General features: G+C 37.7%; 2 protein-coding genes across 5 annotated transcripts in view; both read right to left on the reverse strand.

Annotated features, from left to right (window-relative positions):
- Nucleotides 1–96: 96 nt before the first annotated feature.
- On the reverse strand, nt 97–8,289 carry LOC109081650 (endoplasmic reticulum mannosyl-oligosaccharide 1,2-alpha-mannosidase-like). Of its 2 annotated transcripts, none has more exons than XM_042755563.1 (14): nt 7,978–8,289; nt 6,956–7,102; nt 6,711–6,819; nt 5,715–5,812; nt 5,424–5,533; nt 5,205–5,296; nt 4,843–5,022; nt 4,283–4,431; nt 3,969–4,157; nt 3,673–3,863; nt 3,285–3,405; nt 2,997–3,191; nt 2,720–2,851; nt 97–1,659 (listed from the first exon to the last, which is right to left on the reverse strand). In XM_042755563.1, the coding sequence occupies exons 2-14, from the start codon at nt 7,052–7,054 to the stop codon at nt 1,453–1,455; spliced, it is 1,872 nt and encodes a 623-aa protein (XP_042611497.1). In that variant the 5' UTR covers nt 7,055–7,102; nt 7,978–8,289; the 3' UTR covers nt 97–1,452. The 2 variants fall into 2 exon arrangements, with proteins under 2 accessions (XP_042611497.1, XP_018952167.2); XM_019096622.2 differs by having other exon boundaries at nt 5,424–5,572; nt 7,978–8,288.
- A 751-nt stretch (nt 8,290–9,040) lies between these two features.
- Nucleotides 9,041–21,826, reverse strand: part of LOC109080453 (collagen alpha-1(I) chain-like) — a 49,568-nt gene continuing 36,782 nt past the window's right edge. For all 3 annotated transcript variants that reach the window (XM_042755586.1, XM_042755591.1, XM_042755595.1), the window contains 37 exons: nt 19,376–19,429; nt 19,121–19,174; nt 18,970–19,023; nt 18,809–18,862; nt 18,661–18,714; nt 18,522–18,566; nt 18,386–18,430; nt 17,909–18,016; nt 17,747–17,800; nt 17,612–17,665; nt 16,782–16,835; nt 16,560–16,667; nt 15,918–15,971; nt 15,690–15,797; nt 15,501–15,554; nt 15,335–15,388; nt 15,171–15,224; nt 14,919–14,972; nt 14,731–14,838; nt 14,594–14,647; nt 14,390–14,443; nt 14,197–14,250; nt 13,966–14,019; nt 13,826–13,879; nt 13,661–13,714; nt 13,518–13,571; nt 13,378–13,431; nt 13,191–13,244; nt 13,057–13,110; nt 12,621–12,638; nt 12,468–12,521; nt 12,305–12,367; nt 12,004–12,169; nt 11,797–11,903; nt 10,399–10,476; nt 10,122–10,304; nt 9,041–10,039 (listed from right to left, as the gene is read on the reverse strand). In XM_042755586.1, coding sequence (XP_042611520.1) covers nt 9,884–10,039; nt 10,122–10,304; nt 10,399–10,476; nt 11,797–11,903; nt 12,004–12,169; nt 12,305–12,367; nt 12,468–12,521; nt 12,621–12,638; nt 13,057–13,110; nt 13,191–13,244; nt 13,378–13,431; nt 13,518–13,571; nt 13,661–13,714; nt 13,826–13,879; nt 13,966–14,019; nt 14,197–14,250; nt 14,390–14,443; nt 14,594–14,647; nt 14,731–14,838; nt 14,919–14,972; nt 15,171–15,224; nt 15,335–15,388; nt 15,501–15,554; nt 15,690–15,797; nt 15,918–15,971; nt 16,560–16,667; nt 16,782–16,835; nt 17,612–17,665; nt 17,747–17,800; nt 17,909–18,016; nt 18,386–18,430; nt 18,522–18,566; nt 18,661–18,714; nt 18,809–18,862; nt 18,970–19,023; nt 19,121–19,174; nt 19,376–19,429 — 2,589 coding nt within the window. In that variant the 3' untranslated portion in view covers nt 9,041–9,883. The remainder of the gene's footprint in view (nt 10,040–10,121; nt 10,305–10,398; nt 10,477–11,796; nt 11,904–12,003; nt 12,170–12,304; nt 12,368–12,467; nt 12,522–12,620; nt 12,639–13,056; nt 13,111–13,190; nt 13,245–13,377; nt 13,432–13,517; nt 13,572–13,660; nt 13,715–13,825; nt 13,880–13,965; nt 14,020–14,196; nt 14,251–14,389; nt 14,444–14,593; nt 14,648–14,730; nt 14,839–14,918; nt 14,973–15,170; nt 15,225–15,334; nt 15,389–15,500; nt 15,555–15,689; nt 15,798–15,917; nt 15,972–16,559; nt 16,668–16,781; nt 16,836–17,611; nt 17,666–17,746; nt 17,801–17,908; nt 18,017–18,385; nt 18,431–18,521; nt 18,567–18,660; nt 18,715–18,808; nt 18,863–18,969; nt 19,024–19,120; nt 19,175–19,375; nt 19,430–21,826) is intronic.

Genomic DNA, 21,826 nt, shown 5'->3' on the forward strand with positions numbered 1-21,826 from the left:
CAATTATCATCATTGCTCTGTATGTAAAGGCACATGTGGAACAGAACACCTCACCACAGCACGACAACAAGAAACCGGTTAATGCTCAGCCCTTGATTAACATCTGCAATGGTTTTAATGTACATACTAAAAAAAAAAATACTGGATAATATTAATGTAAGATTCTGCACGGTGAGATATAATGTTCAACCAAGCTGTTCAAATACAATGCACAAAATACACCTGTGATCTGTGTAAACAGCAGGAATATTCTTTGATGGTCAAAAAAGTAGGTAGCCCAGGCTATTACCAGATATTTCTTTACATTCTATGGTATTTAAGGTCAGGCCCACAAACTGATCTGCAATAAGTGACGAAAAATTAAAAACAAACATCCCATCTTTTTCTTGCAAGAAAACATTTGGAATTTTGAAGATTCTTTAAAGTTCTAAGAAAACCACACAAAGAAAACAAAATCCAATTTTTCATATTTTACAAGATATTCTACCAACACCATAAAGTTCATCATAAACACAAAAATACTACTGACACAATCACATCTGATGGAGGTCCCCTGAAAGAGTGTAAACTGCCATAATATAAACATTGTGCTTGATTAATGCTCTATTAAAATACTTAATTCTGCAATCACAAAAAATGGGACCAAATTGAATAAAAATCTCCAACTAAATAATAATAAAATAATAATGGCTAACACCAAACTCCACACAAAAACGTAGATTTCTCCTGTTTACATAAATGTCATTAAAATCCTTCACATCAAGGTTGGGATTTTAAGCTCAAAACAAAAGAAATATTTCAAATAATTCCACAAAATAAAATAAAACAATTTCCCCTTGCATGTGCTTCATCACAAGATAAAAAGATAAAATGATACAATGATGACTGATAACTCTACCAAATGTTTCAACTGTTCTTATAGGTGATATAAGCTCTGGAACACAAATAAAACGTATGATGTAAGGAAAAAATTTTGTACAATGCTAAATAGACCATCAGATGATGGTCAAAAGGCTCTCTAAATCCTCATAACAAAAACAGCAGTTGTTCTTTCATTTAGAAAATATACACACACTAAACCCCCAAAAGATACAATAAAGTGCTTGCCTTGCAGTCCCCATAAAGTTTTACAGTATGAATATTTTTGTCTGTGTGCTTGGGCTAAGAGACTGCACATACTGAATCAATGGGCTAATTCAGCAGCCAAGCTGATCAACAGCATAATAAAAGCATAAATAGAGTAAAATAGAAACATACAGATTACCAGAACAATCAGAAACTACACATCTACAAACAGTTTTTGTCATGGCTGTGTTATGACATTATTTAACAGTTAGCGACTTTTAATTACAAAGAGTTCCCAGAGTAGAAAAAGATGGCAGTTTGGATATCAAATGTGTTCATGCCCCTGAGAGAGAGGTTTTTGGTTATGCATGTGTGCTTGTGGGTCCTTCACTCTGATTGTGGCCATATGGGCAGAGGATGGGCCTCAGTGTTGAAGACGTACTTGTCCAAGCTGATAAGGTTGGGGTCTTCGGAAAACAGCAAGTAAAAGTATTTGAGAGTCTCACCCAGGAAGAAGCTCTCCATCTTGTCTCGAGGGTTGGGACTGGCCGGGTCACGGACATTGTTTATGGACGTATAACCACCAGTGGGAACCTGTGGGGAGAGGGACACATGAGTCAGTACTGAGAGTTGTTTGGTAACATTCTTGTAAGCTGTTGATATGAACTGAAGGCTGAATGTGAAGTTCAGAAGTGCAGAGAGAGAAAGTGTAAGTACATTTGGAAATGGAGCGAGGCAATGTTAGTATAAACCAAGAAAAATGAGAAGTCAAGTAGCAACGTATCTGATATATGAAAATCAGAACTGAGCCAATGATATCACAGACTTGTTCTTACGAAGCACTAAGGTTTGGCTTTGGGTCAGAATGAAAAACAATCTTGAGACACGGATAAAGATTTTAACTTTACTTTTAACTAACTTTAGAGATCTCACTCACAAAAAGTATTTAGGAAAGAAACACCTTAAAACTGAGCATAACTAGAAAATGTTTTGAATAAAACTTTTCATGACCTTTTAATATTTTATCAAATGAAAAGGACATTTCATGCCTGAGAAATCTTTTTTTTTTTTTCTGATACTGAAAAAAAGTTTTTGACAGAAGTTTCTTATGCTCACCAGAGCATCAGAAATACAGTTTAAAAAAAAAAAAACTAATATTTTGGCATTTTATAAAAAAATTAAATTGCTGTATTTTTTTTATTTTGCTATATTTTAGAATGCAATTTATTCCTGTGATGCAAAGCTGAATCTTCAGCAGTCATTACTCCAGTCCTCAGTGTCAGACCCATGATCCTTCAGAAATCATTATATTATGCTGATTTGATGCTTAATAAATATTTCCCATTATCAGTGTTGAAAACAGTTGTGCTGCTTATTATTTTTGACCCCAAAATTAGTATAAACAATAAAACTGACCACCATCTAGAAATCATGCAGAAGCACAAACTTCAGAAACAGTACATCATCTGGACACCTTTGGAAAACTATTTTCAAGACATTATTATTTGATATGAACTCATTTGAATCTCACATACTATTTTGATTGGAATTATGTAAATTTGGATGCAGTGCACAACTTTTACCGTCCACTGTTTTGCATGTTCTAAAATACTTCGAGGTGACAGTGGAACGGTTTCATTCCTCTTTCACATACCCTTGTGTACTTATTGAAGTTCTGTAGGATCTCCCAGCCCCACTGCTGGTACTTCTTATCCTTGGTGAATCTATACAAGTAGAAGAGGCTCTCTACAGTCTCTGGCCGCAGAAGGTTGTGCCGGTCTGCAATCTGTAAGACAATATGAGATCACAAAGACAATTTCATTTGACATACTCATTAAACAAACACCTGTTTATTTGTTGACGGCCACAGTATACTCATCCAACAAACACCGGTTTCACAGCAGCCAACTGAAAGCTCTTCCTGAGCTCACCTTTACATCTACATCCTGTGTGCTGCCCTCATGCATGTTGAAATGAGCTATCTCCGGGCTCAGACCTATCTCCATCTGGGCATACATCTGGTAACAAGTCTCCATCAGCTGTTTTGCCAGCTCCATATGATCAGCAGGAAGGCCGTAATGTGCCCCCAGTGCCAGAGTACCAGGCAGGAAACAAACCAAGTGGTCCTGAAAGAAACAAGACAGGAGAAAAAAAGGGCCACATGAGCTATTTGACTCTGCTGGGCTTGAGGGCTTGTTATCCTTTGACAACAAACTTACCATTTTGGGACTAAAGTGTCCATGGGACAGCTCTCCTACAAATGCAAGGCCAGAAGGAGTAGACTTCTTCAGCAGGTTCTTCTTCACCCCTTCCACAGCCTGCAGGTAGTCATCCAGGAATCTGAAAGAAAAAAAAATGGGGAGCACAAATAAATCTTAGATAAAATAAATCTTTGAACATGAACCATCAAAAATATATATATATATATATATATATATATACATACATATTGTTGACAGCTGTAGTTTAATTTTAAGTCATCCAAGGCTGTTTATTTGTCGCTTTTTGGTTTGGAATTAACACTACAGGCTATCATCATACCACTGCTAAAATTGTGGTATTTCCTCAATATAAACTATGAAGTTCAAACATACAGAGTCTACTTACTCTTTCTCAGTCTTGCCTCCTTGTATCCACTGCTTCAGCAGGTACTCATAGTAGCTGTCAGCCCTGGCACCCAGCGTGTACATGCCCTGATGGGTGAACAGCCCGTTGTTGGTATTGATAAACATCGGCACTAACCCATCTTGCTTTCCATCCAGTTTATGCACCTGCTTCATCACCTCCATTACAGCCAGCTACAGAAAGAAATGAAAGAAAAGTAACCACCTGTTCCTATGAGAACCGAATTCCTTAAATGAGTGTTCGGGTCTTAACTGAGGAAGACTGTCCATTGTCTTGACCTTGTATTTGGGGTCTCCAGTAAGTCGGCTGAGCTCTCTGAACTCTAGCTGAATGCTAGTGACCTCAGCTACGGAACTGTCTGAAGTCCACTGTGGAGGATGAGCCGTCCCCTTCCCAATATTCACATCCGAATAGGGGATTTTAGAGGCAGTATTGAAGGCAGGCATCAGTCTGGAGCCAATATCTTTCTGAAAAATGATTGATGTGATAAAAATAACATCAAATCACAAAAACATAGTAACAGGAAAAGGAGAAACTTTGAGCTCAAGGGGTTTGAAGACTTTCATCAGCGTGTGTTCTGCTTCTTTCTTACAGCTTTCTCCAGGAACAAGGAGTCTCCGGTCAGATGGTAAGTACTCAGAAGGCTGCCCAGTATACGAATGGTGCTCTCAAACAGATTAACATCAACATTCTTATCGAAGGAGAGCTCTTTAGCCACCCACTGCCTGGCCTCTGCAAACTCTGTCGACAAGATTAATGTAAATGAAGTAAACCACATTACACAGTTAACAGCTCAGTAAACATCAAAAATAACAGATCATTCAAATGTGAAGTATGGAAATTACTTAATACGAAGACACAGACTTATAACTATTAAGTGATGGTATACTGTTGGTATATTTACCAGGAAAGTGTAAAAATGGTGAATCTATCTATCCATCTATTTATTATATATATTATATTATATTATATTATATTATATTATATATATACTTTTTCTAAAATTAAATAAATTAGGAAGAGTACAATGAAAAGGTGTTTAATTCTTTGTGACTTGGATTTTTTTTTTTCCTCCACAAGATCTTGTGAAAACGAGAAAATCTTGTTCTGTGTTGGAGTCTGTAATGTATTTTCTCTAGCAAACTAAATTACCCTCTTTGAGACCCAAGATCCACATGGTGTCCAAAGCATCAATTAGAGTCAGCCCAAGTCCAAACCACTCTCCATATGATTTAGAGATTGGTTTTAGCTCATCGTGACCCCAAGCAAAGTTCTTGTAACCCTTCCAGGCATGTCTAAAAGCTTCTCTCACAGCCTCCAGCCGGCTCTCAGCTGAAAGAAACAGAAACACAAGAAACAGCTGCTTCGGTGCAATCCATAAAAAGAAACACATGAATTTGGCAGATCAGCTGCATGAAATGGGTTTATATTTAGAAAGTATTAATAGATTGAGCAACTGGCTCTTTTCCTGTTCAGTATCAAAGGAATACAATGTAGCTGACAAAATAACAAACCAAGTGCTAATGAAGCTGGGTCATCTTGGATTTCTGTGTCTTTGGTGTCGGTATCAGATGCATGTTCTTCTTCTATCACAGCTCCACGCCAACTACACACATGAGAGATAAATAATAAACATCAAACCACAGAATTATCAAGTCCTGTATCATTGCACAAAATGCACATGCTGTTGTGTTTATAAGGTATTTCAATACAGTTGACATTAAAAATCAAACCTAATGATTGGCTTTCCTCCTTTAGATCCTTTATCTGCATTCTTCAGGTGCAGTCCATGATTTTCTACTCCCAACAGACCCGAAGCATTCGTTTTGGTTTGCAAACGGTTCTGCAAGACATGAGCTCCACGTCTATGGTAGTCTTTTTTCTGTTTTTCAGAGGAAAACGTATGCTACTGCCACAAACCTCAGATAGCAGCACAAAGCACAGCCTGTAACCTTGAGTTATCAGGTTACTCATAAAAAGAGGCCATCCAAAAAGAAAGCAAGAAACAACTGGGTCATGCTAACCTCAGAGGGCAGCTCAGGAGGAATGGACCTGTACTCATTTTTCAGGTTGACAACAAATGGCTGTTTTCCATCGTACCCGTTCTCCCCTACAACACCATCTGAGAAACATGAAAACAGAGAACCTAGAATTAGCTCTTAATAGAGATATTAGGTTAAAGTTGGCATGAAATGTAAATTGACACTATCTATTTTTTAAACATTGCGAATGACTCATCCATGTGTGTTTAATTATTATTTATTTTTTTATCAAAAATGTCATCAGGTGAAACAACAGTCTTCTCTCTAGTGACTCCTCCAATCATTTCATCCACATAAAACCTGTGCCTTTATTTCAAACGACTGAAAGCTCACATTCAGATCTGCTTCCATCTAACCGGGGCACAACTGCATGTTTGCTGAAAGGCAGGCAAGATTATTTTAAAATGGGAAATTAACTGATATGGTTAATCACTGCCCTCTCAAGCAACAACGTTGTTGATTGACTTGCAGTGAAAAAAATTGACAGTTTAAACATTCTCACTTTGTTCACTTTATTTTAATGCACTGATTTATTTCCCTTTGACTTTTTCTGTTTTGCACCCCTTTGCCTTCTCTATTCATTTCGGTCATGTGACTGTGTCTGTGACAGTAATGTCGAAGGGTGAGCTGCTAATATGTACTCACTTGAAAATAAATTACATTTTGAACTAATTTAAAATGCTAAAAGTTAAATAAAAAATGTTTCCTGTCATTATTTTTAATTTATAAGATTTTGTTTTTGCAAAATGGTACCCCCCTCACGCGGCACCCCTATGCGCTGCATATACTGCACACCCCATTTTTGCATTTTACTTGGATGTTCATCATAATATGGAAGAAAAGCTCTATCTCTACTTCTGTTACATCACAACTTTAAAGGTGCCATATCATAAATTGAGCATTACTCTCATTTATTATTTTTCCAACAATACAATTTGGAAGGTCATTTTCAATAGTTGTTTTTTTATAGCATCTCACCTCTCCAGTGCCCTATGAGAGTGGGAGATGTAGTGATTCCACCAACCAGCAACAGCATCAGTGTAAACAGGATCAGGCTGCGCTGCAATCTGGACAGCTGTTTCCATTTCTGGAGACAAAGCCAAGAGGATTGTATTATCACATTTTTGTAACCAAACAATCTTGTTACCCTACAGATGGGCCTCAAAACTACTGAATCAAACCATAATATTAATAAATGCTTGATTGCTGAATATTAAACTCACCCTCCAGCAGGACTGCCGGCGCCACTGCTTGCTGTTGGTGTAGCTGCCACTTTCGCTGACAGTCAGAGATACAAAATCCCTTCTTGATGGAGGCAGCATGATTCCCCGTCTCTCTCCAGACTGTTCATAAACTCAGTGTACAGGTTTCTGTGTACAGAGAGAGAAAACAAACTTTGTCTTAAACCGTGAGAGCTGCCTAGCTGTACAACGTTTCAGTGTTGACCATGACATTCAAAAGTGCTGTCTAGGTAGGCAGTGCACTATTGGTTAAGACACAGTCAGTACTGACAGTAGTTGCGTGGGCAGCTGGCTGCCATATACAGTACTGATAACACAGATACACAGAAACGTTTTTAACGTTAACGGTTTAAAGACGTCGATGGCATAACGAAATTATGATGTATTTTGACAGATATAAAATACATTTTAAAAGTTTAATTCAGAGAGCAAATCTAAAACTGTAGCTCACCGCCAACTCTGTTAATAATGGACATCAAAAGACAGATATATTCCAACCAACTATACATCATGATTAAAATACTAAACATACTAAACATTTAAATCTTTTACTGAATAATTCTTTATTCCACAACCACATCGTCTCGTTTGATTCATTCAAGAGAACCGACTCACAAGAATCATGCGTTCCCATTTCAGCTCGCGAATTCTTAGTTCAGAAAACAAAGCCAGAGTATTTTAGTGCTGTTAGCCTCCACAACGGCAGAGAAAACGAACATGTAGAAAACACAATGATTATGGTATATTTTTAAAAACTGATTCAAAGAACTGTTTCTAGAACCGGTTCTCGGTTCCCAACTTGAACGGCCAAGTGTCAGCTGTCAGAAGACGCTTTCTCACTGACTAAAACACCGACTATAAATTATTTATGTCTGGTATAATGAACACTTACAACTATTTATATTTTATTTAGAACAAAAACTGACCAGTTTCTCGATTTCTCACACTGGGTTACTTTCCTCTGACTCTTATGTACACGTAGGATTAAGCTCAACAAGTCAAACCTCTCTTCCTGGAGTTATGTGGAGCGTCCTGCAGTGCGAAGCGGAGCTCTGATCGGCTCAGGATCTTACGACGGTCCGAGGCATCACTGAAGGGCCTAGAGCTCACCAGCGATCACTCACAAAAAATCCCATTCGACTCTGCAACTGTGGCGGCGAACACAGTGCGACACGTCTGAATGTCCTGAAGGTCTAAGTGGAGCATATTGCAACCATTTTTCTCAACTGAGGTTTCATGTGATCTCTTGGAGACGAGGAGCAGGCGTGTTGTACACTTGTGGCTTTTCCAAATAATCCTCCAGAGGGCGCCAGGCAGACCACAAACTGGGACCAATCAGAAAGAGAAACCTAAAAACTAAATGTTTGGTCAATCTATTATTCACCATAACACAAGCCTACAAATTTATACTGGTAATTGTAATTCCCTAAAAGTGTATTATACCGGTTATTTCCCCCAAAATACTAAGCAGCTCAATGTCAACACTGATGATAATAATAATAATAAAATGTTTATTGAACACCAAAACAGCATATTAAAATGATTTCTGATTATCTGACTCTGAAGACTTAAATATTCAGCTTTGCCATCACAGTAAATAACATTTTAAAATATATTACACTACGTTTTCATTGTAATAAAGTGTAATGTATTTTTTAATCAAATAAATGCTGCCTTGAGTATAGGAGACTAATTTCAAAATCATTAAAAAAATCTTACAGATCCCAAGTTTTGAACTTTAGAGTATATAATAATTTCATGTATCTTATATTTTACCTTTTATATGGGTATTTATCTTTTGTTTTTTCTTCACAAAGTCACATTAGCGACACCTAGGTTTTAACATTAACAGCCTAATTCAGCAAATGTATGAAGAAACCACCAGATATTAATATTCACTTCTAAAAATCTAAAAAATAAATAACTAAATCCTTGCAGTTATTATAACTCATGCTAAAGGCAATTTAAATTCATACAGGAACCTGAAAGAACACAAACCCTCTAGGACTTTGGTTTCCTTTGGTTTTACTAAGGTAACCGCAACATACCCGACAATAAAACACACTCTTTGGAATGAAATCAGTTTGTTATTAAAACAGATTGCTATGAGCTACTTTTACAATGAGTTAAATTGTCATTATGTTAATTAACGTATAGTAAATTCCACTGGATCCACCATAAAAACAATGGTCCAAGAGCAACTGTTTTGACCAAAAATATTCTTTGTACTAATTAAATCATGTTATTAGACTTCACATGCAGTGTCTGATATATATCTGAGGCACATCGTTTATATAATAGTTGATTTGAGTGCCACATACATCACATGACCATCCAGGTTCAAAACCCTTCCAAGAAGAACAGAACTGGTTACAGCAGTATATAGTGGACAAACTTAAAATGAAATGTTCATCAAGCACATACAAGTGTGGTGTTAAAGTATTCAGACTCTTTTGGCCATGTACAGTAATGTATATCACAGTGCTCTTTGTCATAAGGTGCAAAAAAAAAAAAACCTTAATTACATTTTTTTTTTTTTTTTTGAGGAAATCAGGGTTTGTGGAAGCAAATTGTTCTTAAGACGTGACAAGTAACATCCTGGCATTATATAAATAATCAGTTATTTAACAGAAAACAAGCATTGTAAACAATATACAACAATATATTACATCTCCTCATGAGAAGCTGCGCACCAGATTGCTGTCGCCACTAGACAACAAATCAGTTTACTGTACTGAAAGTACACTGTAAACTGAAGGTGAAAACTTCATTAGGAACCTCCATTCCCACAGCAGACGGAGAACAGTAGAGGAAAGAAAGTCCTGATTTGTTTTTGATAATTGCTCTTGGCTCTGCTTTTCTCAGCAGAGAGCTACTCAGTAAGGGTAGTCCTCATTGAGTGTTTGTGTTTTAGTTGAAGCAGACATGTCCTGCAGTAAACTGAAACTGTTCTGTTGTGTCACTGTGGCCAAATAAAGCCAGATCTCTGATTGGTAAAAGCTCCAGGTCTTCAGTCTCAAACTGGAACACAGATTCCCGAGGGCCTGTATCCGGTGACCCTACAGGCTAAACATAGACAGAAAGGGGACATAATAAAATTAAATGAACAGCAATGCAATCCATTTTCACTCAGATACAGTTGTCTTACTTCACAATCCAGTAATGTTGCCAAGAAGCTCTGTCTTCTAGAATCTGCAAGGAACTTGATGTCTCTTTCATTGGAGCCCTGGTGGCTGTTTGGCTGGCATGAAAATGTGATGTTCTGCTTCACAAACTTGCTGTTGAGTCGTAGGAATCTCATTTGTACCACACCAGTTTCCATGTAATCAAACTTTAAAGACACAATGGTTTACGCAAGGAAGAAAATACATATTGGCATGAGAATATTTGTTATTTGGGTTATTGGTTCTGAGGAAACTACATACCTGAAAGCCGCCATCTATAGTGCTCAACCATGTAAATGAGTCCGGCATGGTGTCTTTAAGCCATGATTTCACGGGGATCTGAAGCAGAGAGGTCTCATTATCAGCCTAATATTAATTAAACACAAAGCTTGAAATGGGGGGTCAGTAAGATTTAAAAATAAATAAATAATTAATACTTTTAAATCAACACGGATGCAATAAATTGTTCAAAAGTGACAGAAAATGCATTTAGAAATACATTTCTATCATGACAAATCTCAGAAGATTTTAGCATGGTGATGGATATGACAATGTTGATGTAACTGGTCTTGGCAGAATAGATCTGCTACACTGCTGCTGCTGTTGGTTATTGCTGTTGTACTGTAGATTATTGCTGTATTGCTGGCCCTGTTGCAAAGCAAGTACAGGAACCTACTACTGCCAATACATACACCAAAATGGTGGAGTATTTAAGACATACTGCTGCTGTACAAGTAGCATATTTAATAACCCGAAGCAGATCTAAACAGGTGGAGCTGGGGAAGGTGAAGTTTTTCAGAGGTCTCCACTCAATTCCTGGAGGGACACCGCTTAGCACAGTTTGCTCCAACCCTAATCAAACACACCTAAATCCAGCTAATCAAGGTCTTCAGGATTACTAGAAACTTCCAAGCAGGTACGAGTTGGAGCTGGATGGAGCTAAACTGCAGAGCTGTGGCCCTCTAGGAATTGTGTTTGAGAGCACTGTTCTATTGTTGGCTAACCAGCCATTTAAATGTAAAGCAGTTAGCTCATTGGCTGCATATGCAACATGAACCAATCAGCTTGTGCCAAGTAGTTTAACGCTGGGAATATCATCAGTTTGCATTAACGACACATCAGCCTGCACCATCTAGAATTTCATGACAGAACTTGGCATTTATAACAGGTTTTCTATTTTAAATAAACACGGTTATTTTGAATTTTCTATTCATCATTAGATCCTGAAAAAAGGAATCACAGTTTCCACAAAAATATTAAACAGCAAAACTGTTTTTGACCCGACAAATCACATATTAGAAGGATTTCTGAAAGATCATGTGACACTGAAGATCGGGATGAGGGCTGCTTAAAATTCAGCTTTGCGATCACAGAAATAAATTCAGTTTTTATTTATAGTAAAATATACAACACTTATTTAGAATTATAATAATATTTCACATTATTAATGTTTTTACTAAATGTTTTTGATCAAGTAAATGCAGCCTTGGTGAGCGTAGATTTCATTCAAAAACATTAAATTTGAACAGTAGTGAGATCTGAGTTCTGAAAGTTTCAGTATATATTCAAGCTATTTTATCACATCTATATATATATATATATATTTTTTTTTCTCCACACGATATGACCCCATCAGATGCTGGGGAAAAATGTACTTACCTGTGGGTGCAGGGGTGGGAAACATGTTTGTCCACCTGCACTGAAGTTACAATAAACCAGCAAAGCATCAGCAGGACTGCCCTGATTTGGGTCGATATAATACATTCCTGAAACAGTTAAATAAAAATCAATAAATTATTCCTGCAGACCAGAATAATATTTTTAGGTCTATAGATTAACAATAACATGCATGAGAATGACTCTGACCACTGGTTAAGTTAGGATGACTGATCATCAGTTCCAAGCAGGTGGTGGCCGGATGCTCCTTAGTGCCATCTGGAGGATCTATGAAGAATCGCAGGTCTTGCTGAAGGGAGTCCAGCAGGGTCTTAACAAGTGGATAGTTGGACTTGTTGGAGAAATATGTGAGGTCCTGATTTGTGTGGAAAAACAAAAAACATTGTCACACAGCAATTAAGTTAACATCAGAGTAATTACGCACTTGATATTATGAATGGATTCTGAGCAAAAACATTTGAAGACCTTTAATCACTTATCAGCTGCTTACTTTTAGCTGAGTCAGTGTTAGGTTCAGAGAGAAGCCCGGTGGACCTGGGAGGCCTGGTGGACCCTAAAATAAACAGAGTTACAGTTGCTACAGCACATGCATTAATGTAATGTTTTACATAGGCTATATCACTCAGGTAATGTAAATAAGTAGTCAAACTCACAGGAGGTCCTCTCTTTCCTTTTGGACCAGTAAGTCCTGAATATCCTTTTAAACCCTGAAAAAGTTGAATAAATTACATTTCATTATCAGCAAATGTTAACTGCAAAAGTAATCTAGATAAGAGAACAATGTGTATTTAACCTCTGACACAAACCTTTTCTCCAAACAGGCCCTGTTGAGTGAGGAAATGGACATAAGTGAATATTTAACTTGAGTATCATTTGTGTATAAAAGTGTCTAATGCTACTGACCTCAATTTTTTTTTCTTGGATTTGATCATTTAATAATTCATAATTCATTTTATGTAATTTAAGTTTCAAATATTTACCTTATCCTAAATATGCATTGCTGTTTAAAAGTTTGTGGTCAATAATTAATTTATTTATTTTAAATTAATACATATTTATATTTTCAGCAAGGACACATTAAACTGCTGTTGCATTAAATTGGTAACACTTGTGTAGCTCATTCTAGGAAAAAAAAGGACAAGCAGTTATTTGAAGAACAATATATTTTTGATTTCTTTTCCATTTATTGCAGTGTGGTATTTAATAAATAAAAATAAAAATCTAGAAAAGACAACAACTTACAGGCATCCCTGGTAGACCAGGAGTCCCTCTTTGACCTGTTGGGCCAATATCACCCTAAAAGAGGCACAGATTACTCTACATTCTACATGCCAACAGTCTCATTGTACATTTACATGCTTATCTAAATCGATCACCTGCTTTCCCTTCAACCCCTGTCTCCCTTTTTCCCCAGGTAGGCCCTGTCCCCCCTGAAATAAACAGAGAGATAGAAGTCAGCCATTTCAAACATTAACAATTTCATTATTTATGCACACAAAATACAAACAGGTGTCTTGAGACTTTTAGTTTCTTCTAGCATTTGATAAAGATAAACGAAGGTACCTTCAGTCCATCTCCCCCTGGAGGACCATGTGGTCCAAGTTCCCCCTTCTCTCCCTAGACAGAAAGAAGAGTAAGCCTCAAGGTTCTCAGCTTTGTCATTCCTCCAGTTCTAATATGACATTTCCATTAAAGCCCCAAACCTCAAAGCCTTTTTTTCCACTCTCTCCTTTCTTGCCTCGAATGCCTGGTAAACCCTGAAACAATACATGTAGACCACTGATAAATATTCTCATCATCTTACATGAATTCCTAAATATAGACCAGGGAACATGTATTCATTTACATATTGTCCTGGTTTGCCAGGAGGTCCAGTCTTTCCCATTGCTCCTTGTTTGCCCTGTTGCACATCATACAAAAGCTGAAACTAAAACTTCTTATACAGTTATTTGTGACAAACATCATTTCAGGTTAAGCAGCATTTAAAAGTGACTATTTAATAAACGAGTACCTTCTCCCCTCTAGGTCCTCTGAGACCCCTCTGACCAGCTTTTCCTTTTTTCCCCTAAGAGTGAAAGAAGAATTTAAATTGATCTTTTAATGCTGGAAATGTTTCCTTCAAACACTAAAAAACCTTAACACTGCACTTACTCTCTCCCCTGCACGCCCAGTTTTTCCAGGAGGTCCATCTAGACCATCATTTCCCTGAAAAATTAGAAAAGTATATACAGTAGAGTAAGACTGAATAATGTTTCAGTGATTAGTAGTAATATTTTTAGAAATTAACACAGCAACTAAAGAAGGAAAGAATGAATGTCATGATATCAGATTACAAATTCAGTCTAAACATATGATGAATAATGAGATTTAGACCACACTGACCTTCTGACCTTTCGGTCCATCCCTTCCATGAGGCCCAGATTTACCATTTGGACCCTAAAACATTTAAACAGAAATAATATATAATTTCCGGTCTTCAAGCGGTGAAAGAATATTACCACTTCACTGCAGAATTTTCCTTGGTATAAAAACAAACAAACAAAAAAAACAACAACAACAACACACAAATACTGACTTGTGGCCCTGGTGGGCCAACAGGGCCCTGAGCTCCCATTTCCCCCGGAAGTCCCTGAAAATAACAGCAAAAAGCAATTTAATAAATAAAAAAATACTATATTGCTGCATTTTGAACAATATTTAACATATTAATATGACTAAATTACAGTTTCTACATTTACTGTAAATAACAGTTTTGGACACTTTTGTGGTGAAATTCTACCTCCTTTCCTGGTAATGCTGTGGGTCCTTTAGTGCCAGGGAGGCCCGGTGGTCCCTAGACAGGAGACAATCATCAGCTGGCATCAAGCAGACTTTAGTCACTCATTATAAAAGTTCTTCTTTAATTAACAGCCTCACCATCTGCCCTGGAGGTCCTTGTCTTCCTGGTTCACCTTTAGGTCCCTCTTGTCCTGGCATACCCTTTGGACCCAATAAGCCCTCAGGGCCTCTGAGACCCACAGCTCCCTGCAATATCAGTATCATTTGTTCCCTGAAAATCCAGCACTGTAACCGGGATTTAGCTTGAAACGGTTAGCCGTACTAACCTGAGTTCCGACCTTCCCCATAACCCCTTGTAAGCCTCTCTGCCCAGCTATTCCCTGCAGATAAAACACAAACATAATGACTTTAATTTGACATTGAGAGGTTCCCCTCAGTTCCTGTAATCTTATATAGCAGCCGTATGTGTGGAAAAATAGGGGAGTGAGACGAATGTGGCTCTGTCTTATTCCCAGTTCATAATTCTAATGATATTTTACCCAAACTGTTGTATGATGGAAAACAGTCATTGATTTTACCCGACTGCCTTGATCTCCTGGATGGCCTGGCACCCCAGCTGATCCAGTTTCCCCCTTTTGAAACAAAGAGCAGGTCTGGTACATTAGAAAATGCATAAGGGTAATCCTGATCTATTACAAGGAACATTAATGAAAGAAACTTGAGGAAGAAAAGGGAGTGATACCTTTGGGCCTGGTGAACCATTTTGTCCTGGTGGTCCCCGAAGGCCTATCAAACCCTGCATTAAAAGCGAACTTACAAACTCAACCAACCAACTCCAAAAGTGTGTTCCCCATCAAAAACTAAAATAATGTAAGTTGATTTAGGTGCACATTATATAAAAATCATACCTCTAGACCCATCAAACCAGATGGACCAGTCTTTCCCATCAATCCATTCTGACCCTGGTGAAGAGGCAATCATTATTCAAAGCACAATACACTTCAAAAACAACTATTATAAATGAACAGTGTAATAATAGTTAGGTAGCCAAAGAGTATGTCCAATAGAAATGAGCTTTGCTCAGCAAGATCACTAACTTGTAGACCAATGTAGCCTTTATTCCCCCTCACTCCTCGATCTCCTCTGTCCCCCAAAAATCCAGATGGGCCTTGGCCTCCAGAGAACCCCCGATGTCCAGGGTCACCCTGATTGAATAAGAATGTGGTTAACTTCACTTTGTGTAGAACCTGGTCATTGTAAAGACCTTTACAGCTTATCTAATGAAATTTTACTTAAAAAATAAGAGTATTGTGGAATTATTTTACCTTTTGTCCTTTAGGCCCAGGCTCTCCAATATCACCTGGAGGTCCAATACCTCCCTGTATATGAAACATCATACTCATAATTATTAATTTATTGTAATTCACTTAAAAGAAAAAGGACTTTTAAGATATATACACTACTTTTTGGGCTTGGTAGGATTTTTTTTTTAGTTTTGTTTTTGAAAGAACTCTCTTATGCTCATCAGGATGCATTCATTTGATCAAAAATATAATAAAAACAATACTGCTGTGAAATATTATTGCAATTTTAAAACAACGGTTTTGCTTTCAATATATTTTAAAATGTAATTTATTAATCTGAATTTTAAAGCTGAATTTTCATCAGCCATTGCGCCAGTCTTCAGTGTCACATGATCAGAAATCATTATAATATGTTAATTTGGTGCTAAAGAAAGCTGAATTTTCATCAGCCATTGCGCCAGTCTTCAGTGTCACATGATCAGAAATCATTATAATATGTTAATTTGGTGCTAAAGAAACATTATACGTGTTTTTACTGTCACTTTTAAATAAAGTCCTTGCAAAATAAAATTATTTGTTTAATGAAACTCTTAATGACCCCAAATTTAGCGTAGATTAGCTTAATAACAGGACTTGAAGCCTTATGTAATCAATGTCACTGACCTCTTTACCATGTGGTCCTGGTGCGCCCTGCATTCCATGAGAGCCCTGAGGCCCCTGTTCTCCCGGAGGTCCATTTGGACCAGGCCTACCAATGGGTCCAGGTGATCCCAAATCAAATACCCAAGTAAAATCACTTCACTTGGAAAAAGCCTGTAGTGGAAGCTGACAGACTTAGTGGTTTTGCTGGATGCATATGGACCATTATCAATATGAAGCACTTACATGTTCCCCTTTTGGCCCTATTGGACCCTCAAAACCAACTGGACCAGGATGGCCCTACAGCAGAGAGAGAGAATGTGACTAAAACAAGAAGGGGTAGCTAATGCATCGCACTGTAAAGGGGTAATATGATGCCATTTAAATTTTTCCTTTCTCTTTGGAGTGTTACAATCTCTTGGTGCATAAAGAAGATCTATAAAGTCTCAAATACAAAGAGATATAAAAAGTTAAGACATGTCCACGCCCTCCTAAAACGCCTCGTTTAAACACACCCCCATGTCTACGTCACTGTGTGGGACAGTGGTGGCTCGTGGGTTTTAAAATGGAGGAGGCACACTAAGGGTGTACTCACACTAGGCGTTTTGAACCATGCCTGAGCGCGTTTGACCCCCAAAGCCCGGTTCATTTGACTAGTGTGAGAACTCTGTGCCGCTCTCGGGTGCAGTTCGTTTAGCTGGCCCTGGCCTGGTTGGAAGAGGTGGGCTAGGGCACGGTTCGGGTGGGCTCGGGTGTTGTACGCATGCAGTGTGATCGCTAGCTGCGCTACATTATACCAAATACACAACATAATTGTTCTTTTTAACAACGTCATATGACTCCTTTAACAAAAATCTCCAGCACTTCTGCTATGCAAATATTCCCACCTTTGTTAAAAACATACTGAACCAGAGATTAAATTGCTTTTATTTTTGGTAAGATCCTTTGTTAAAAACATACTGAACCAGAGATTAAATTGCTTTTATTTTTGGTAAGATGCCCAAGAAAAGAGTAAATTGAGCAAACAGGAAGCCTTCTAATAGCAGTTAATTCTGCATACATTGAAATGAACCGACCTGTGGTCCATCCAATCCTACAGATCCAGGGTCACCTGAAGGGCCTCGCAAACCCTAAAGAAGAGCATTATAAATCAGATGCTTAATCCCATGTGTTATGTAACCTGATTTAGTAAATTGAAATTCTTACAATACCTGCCCTCCTTTCTCTCCTGCTTGACCAAACATTCCACTTGTTCCCAGTGAACCCTGAAGAATAGCAGAATATGATCAGAATCTCAGATAATAACTTACTTTTAAAAGTCTTTGAAAACTATCCTAAAAATAAAATAATCAAAATGAGGGGTACCCACTCACTGGCAATCCAATTGGTCCTTGTTTTCCCTGTGGCCCCCGAGGTCCCTGGCTCCCTGAGGAGCCTGGCTTACCAGCTACACCTTCAGTCCCTGGCAGTCCAGAGGGCCCCTGAATTGACACACACACACACACACACGTAATGTACAACAATCTCTCACATGCTATGACCACTTGACAGTTAACAGTGCTGACTGCTACATGATGGTGCAAAAAGCATAATATTCATCAGCATCAGGCCATTAAGTTATTTTATAATTAATATAAAATATAAAGAAATTAATATATGTGCATTTCAATACAAAATACACATACTATTTAATATTATGTATTATATAATATACACGCAATAAATGGTGTATTGTACATGTAGCGATATAAACAGAAATGTTATGAAATATTACAAATTAAAATAACTTATTGCAATTTTTTCTGCTTCTCAAAAATCTAAATGTATGATTCAAACTGAGGGCTACATACAGGCAGTCCTTGAAAGCCAGCAGGTCCTATTTCCCCTTGGTGACCCTAAACATTTTTTTGAAAACATTATTGATAACTGAATATAAAAATAGTGCTATTCAATTATTTGGCTCTATGAATGGAGAAGTTACTTCACCGGTGGTCCACGTGGGCCCCTCTCACCAGGTGGGCCTGATAAACCCTTTAAAGTTAAACAAGGTAACAATTGTTTTAGAGAAGAAATTACCAAAATGTCATCACATTACTGATACTTAATGACATGCAAATCAACTTACAGGTGGCCCTCTTTGCCCTGGTGGACCCAGAGGTCCCCTGATGCCAGGTTCTCCCTGCAGATGCATATTTACACAATATATGTGATACGACATCCAGAATGCTCAGAGAAATATCCATTGTAAAATATTTACAGCAGAGAGTTCTAACCCTCTCTCCAATGTGGCCTAGCTGTCCACGAAGGCCTGTGGCTCCTGGATAACCCTTGTGGCTAGTTGATAAAGATGAGAGGAATATAGAATGAATTTAGTGTTAAGTGCTTGTTATGAGTTTATTTTTAATTTTAGTGTGGTTTTTGAATGGTTTATGACATACATGCCTACAGGCCCTTGAGCACCTGCAATGCCTGGTTTTCCAGTAAAGCCCTGGTAACAAACATACACAGCAATGATACATGTGAACACAGTGTATTATTTACATTATTAATGTTCTGACAGCAGTACAAAGTTTTGAGAGGCTTACCTTCTCACCGGGAGGGCCTTGGATGCCATCCTGGCCTGGTCGCCCAGATGGGCCCTAATGAGAAGAGAAACCGTGAGCTGGTGATGAACAGTTGTGTTTTCAGTAGATGTTAGTGAACAAGTACAAATATAGTTACAAATTTTAAATTATGTGATGGTAAGGAAAACATGAACAATATTTTACTTTACATTTTGAGGTTTGACTACTCATTTTTTAACAGTCCTAGCAATCAGTTTGTCCTGTTGTTGTGCTCACCTGTGAGCCTGGGGGGCCTTGTTGTCCTGCTTCTCCAATCATGCCCTTGAAGCCCTTTAGATGACAAAGATAACAGAAGATATTTGATATATTACATGAAAAATGAGTGAAGGACTGGAAATGTCCACAATGAACACCGTTTGATGTAAAAGTAATACAAATGTTTAAGGATTGTGTATGAGGCGCCGCGTAGGATTTAAATCAAACTTCGCTTATGAATACATGTATAAAACACGTGCATATACACCTATACATTACTCACATATACATGCTACTACGGGACGTTCACAAATACATATATGAAATACACATGCACACTAATATGAAATCGATACCAATACATATAATGTTAACAATGAATGCATTAACACTTGTGAAATAACTTGCGTATACATATAAACTTGACGCGTGCATACACCAAAGACACTCGCATATATGTATAAGCTCGATCCATGCATATACACCTACACACACTCGCGCATACATATAAACCGCTGCATACAACACACAACTGCACATACTCGCATATACATATAAACTTGATCCGTGGAATATACACCTATTAAACACTCGCACATAAATGTAAACTCGATGCGCGCATACACATCCATAAAACCACCGCGCATACATAAAAAATAACATTTACTAACGTATACAGTTCAGATAAGAAAGACACATGCTTTATTTGTGTACATATATATATGCAAGTGATTTCATATGTAGATGTGCGTGAAGTTTTCAGTTTAAACGGAAGGCATTTCAGTGTAAACGGAAGGCATTTCAGTGTAAAAGGAAGTCGTTTAAGCGTGAACGGAAGTAACCTGTCTATATGGTCTATATACCGCATTTGCAATCATGGACAGGCATCGTGGTACAACTGAAGCAATTAGCATTTTGCGAAATGTTCTTTCTTCGCCCACTAATTTATAAGATCAATTACAATTCAGTTGAATCGAATGTGTTGCCCTGCTCAACTGCAGTCAGAAACACAATCTGAATCGCGCACTTTGTTTCGGCCTTCTACCCTGGTATACAAAAAGCATCAATAACACGCAAACGATGTCAACATATCCGCCGGCAAAGTTCACGGACCATATCACACTTGCCAGCAGTAAGTTAATTGGCAGTCTCGTTCTAGAAAAATGTGAGAATTTAACTTCTATGCAATCTTCGTGAAATAGCTGCAAAACGCTATGCAAATTACACACACACAGAAAGAGAGAATAAAATGTCCTGTCTCTATAGTTAAAAAATATAAAATGTGTTCCCCCAACGATGTCCCAGTTTTAATAGTGAGCTTTGCCATTTCAGAATTAAGGATGTCAAGCAATTTAAATGTGTTTAAAGTTTTCTTTTTTTTTAAACTGTGTTTGTTTTTACAGGCCAAGGACACAATACCATCGGACTTTTTAATAAGGATGTTATACTGTTGACCTCCCCTGACGATAATGTAAGTAGTAAAGCAAAAGAAAAACACACAGCACTTGCATGAGACTGGACACATATTAAATGCGTTTGAATTTGACAAAGCATGGGATAGAACAGTTTTAAGAAAAATCAAAGAAAAAGAGCCACATGATTTAAGGTAAATGTTTTTTTTTTTTTTTTAAAGATGTTAGTTATTGTAAATGTTTTACTGCGTGATGTATTATTTAAGGGTTTTATTAGTACCACTGGTTTTAATGTGTGTGCAGTTTGGAAATACTTATGGGATGTATCCCATACAAGCTCATTACACCTTAAGCGAAGGTCAGGAAACTGGATAGAAGCTTGATTTTAAAGGTGTTCAAGCTGAAGGCCTTGTACGTAAATCCCTTAAGACCACTACTCTTGGAGTGTGTTTGTGTTTTTTTTTTTTTTGTTATGAAGTTTAATTGATTTACTTTTTTCTTTCCCATATGGGCTTCCTTATAGGGTTTAGGGTTATTTTAGGCCATATACAGTTGTACTCATAAGTGACGTGACATACAGCCAAGTATGGTGACCCATACTCAGGATTCGTGCTCTGCATTTAACCCATCCAAAGTGCACACACACAGCATGAACACACACCCAGAGCAGTGGGCAGCCCGGGGAGCAGTTGGGGGTTCGGTGCCTTGCTCAAGGGTACCTCAGTCGTGGTATTGAAGGTGGAGAGAGCGCTGTACATTCACTCCCCCCACCTACAATCCCTGCCAGCCCGAGACTCGAACTCACAACCTTTTGGATTCTCTAACCATTAGGCCACAACCTCCCTCGTAAGTTTACATACCCTTTGCAGAATGTGCAAAATATTAATAGTTGAAACAAAATTTGAGGGATCATGAAAATTACATATTATTTTTTTTATTTAGTTCTGTCCAGAATAAGCTATTTCACATGAGATGTTTACATATACTCTACAAGACAAAATAATAACTGACTGAAATTTATAAAAATGACCCCATTCAAAAGTTTACTGTAATACCCTTC

Source organism: Cyprinus carpio, chromosome A5, assembly GCF_018340385.1.
Source record: "Cyprinus carpio isolate SPL01 chromosome A5, ASM1834038v1, whole genome shotgun sequence".
In the NCBI taxonomy this organism is placed as follows: Eukaryota; Metazoa; Chordata; class Actinopteri; order Cypriniformes; family Cyprinidae; genus Cyprinus; species Cyprinus carpio.

What these genes read in the sequence shown, in the direction of transcription:
- LOC109081650 (XM_019096622.2), bottom strand. Translation starts at nt 7,054, where the DNA reads ATGCTGCCTCCATCAAGAAGGGATTTTGTATCTCTGACTGTCAGCGAA. An exon ending in GCCGGCAGTCCTGCTGGAGG is followed by an intron (nt 6,820 to 6,955) that starts GTGAGTTTAATA and finishes CTTTGTCTCCAG; the next exon opens with AAATGGAAACAGCTGTCCAG. An exon ending in CTCCTGAGCTGCCCTCTGAG is followed by an intron (nt 5,573 to 5,714) that starts GTTAGCATGACC and finishes TCTGAAAAACAG; the next exon opens with AAAAAAGACTACCATAGACG.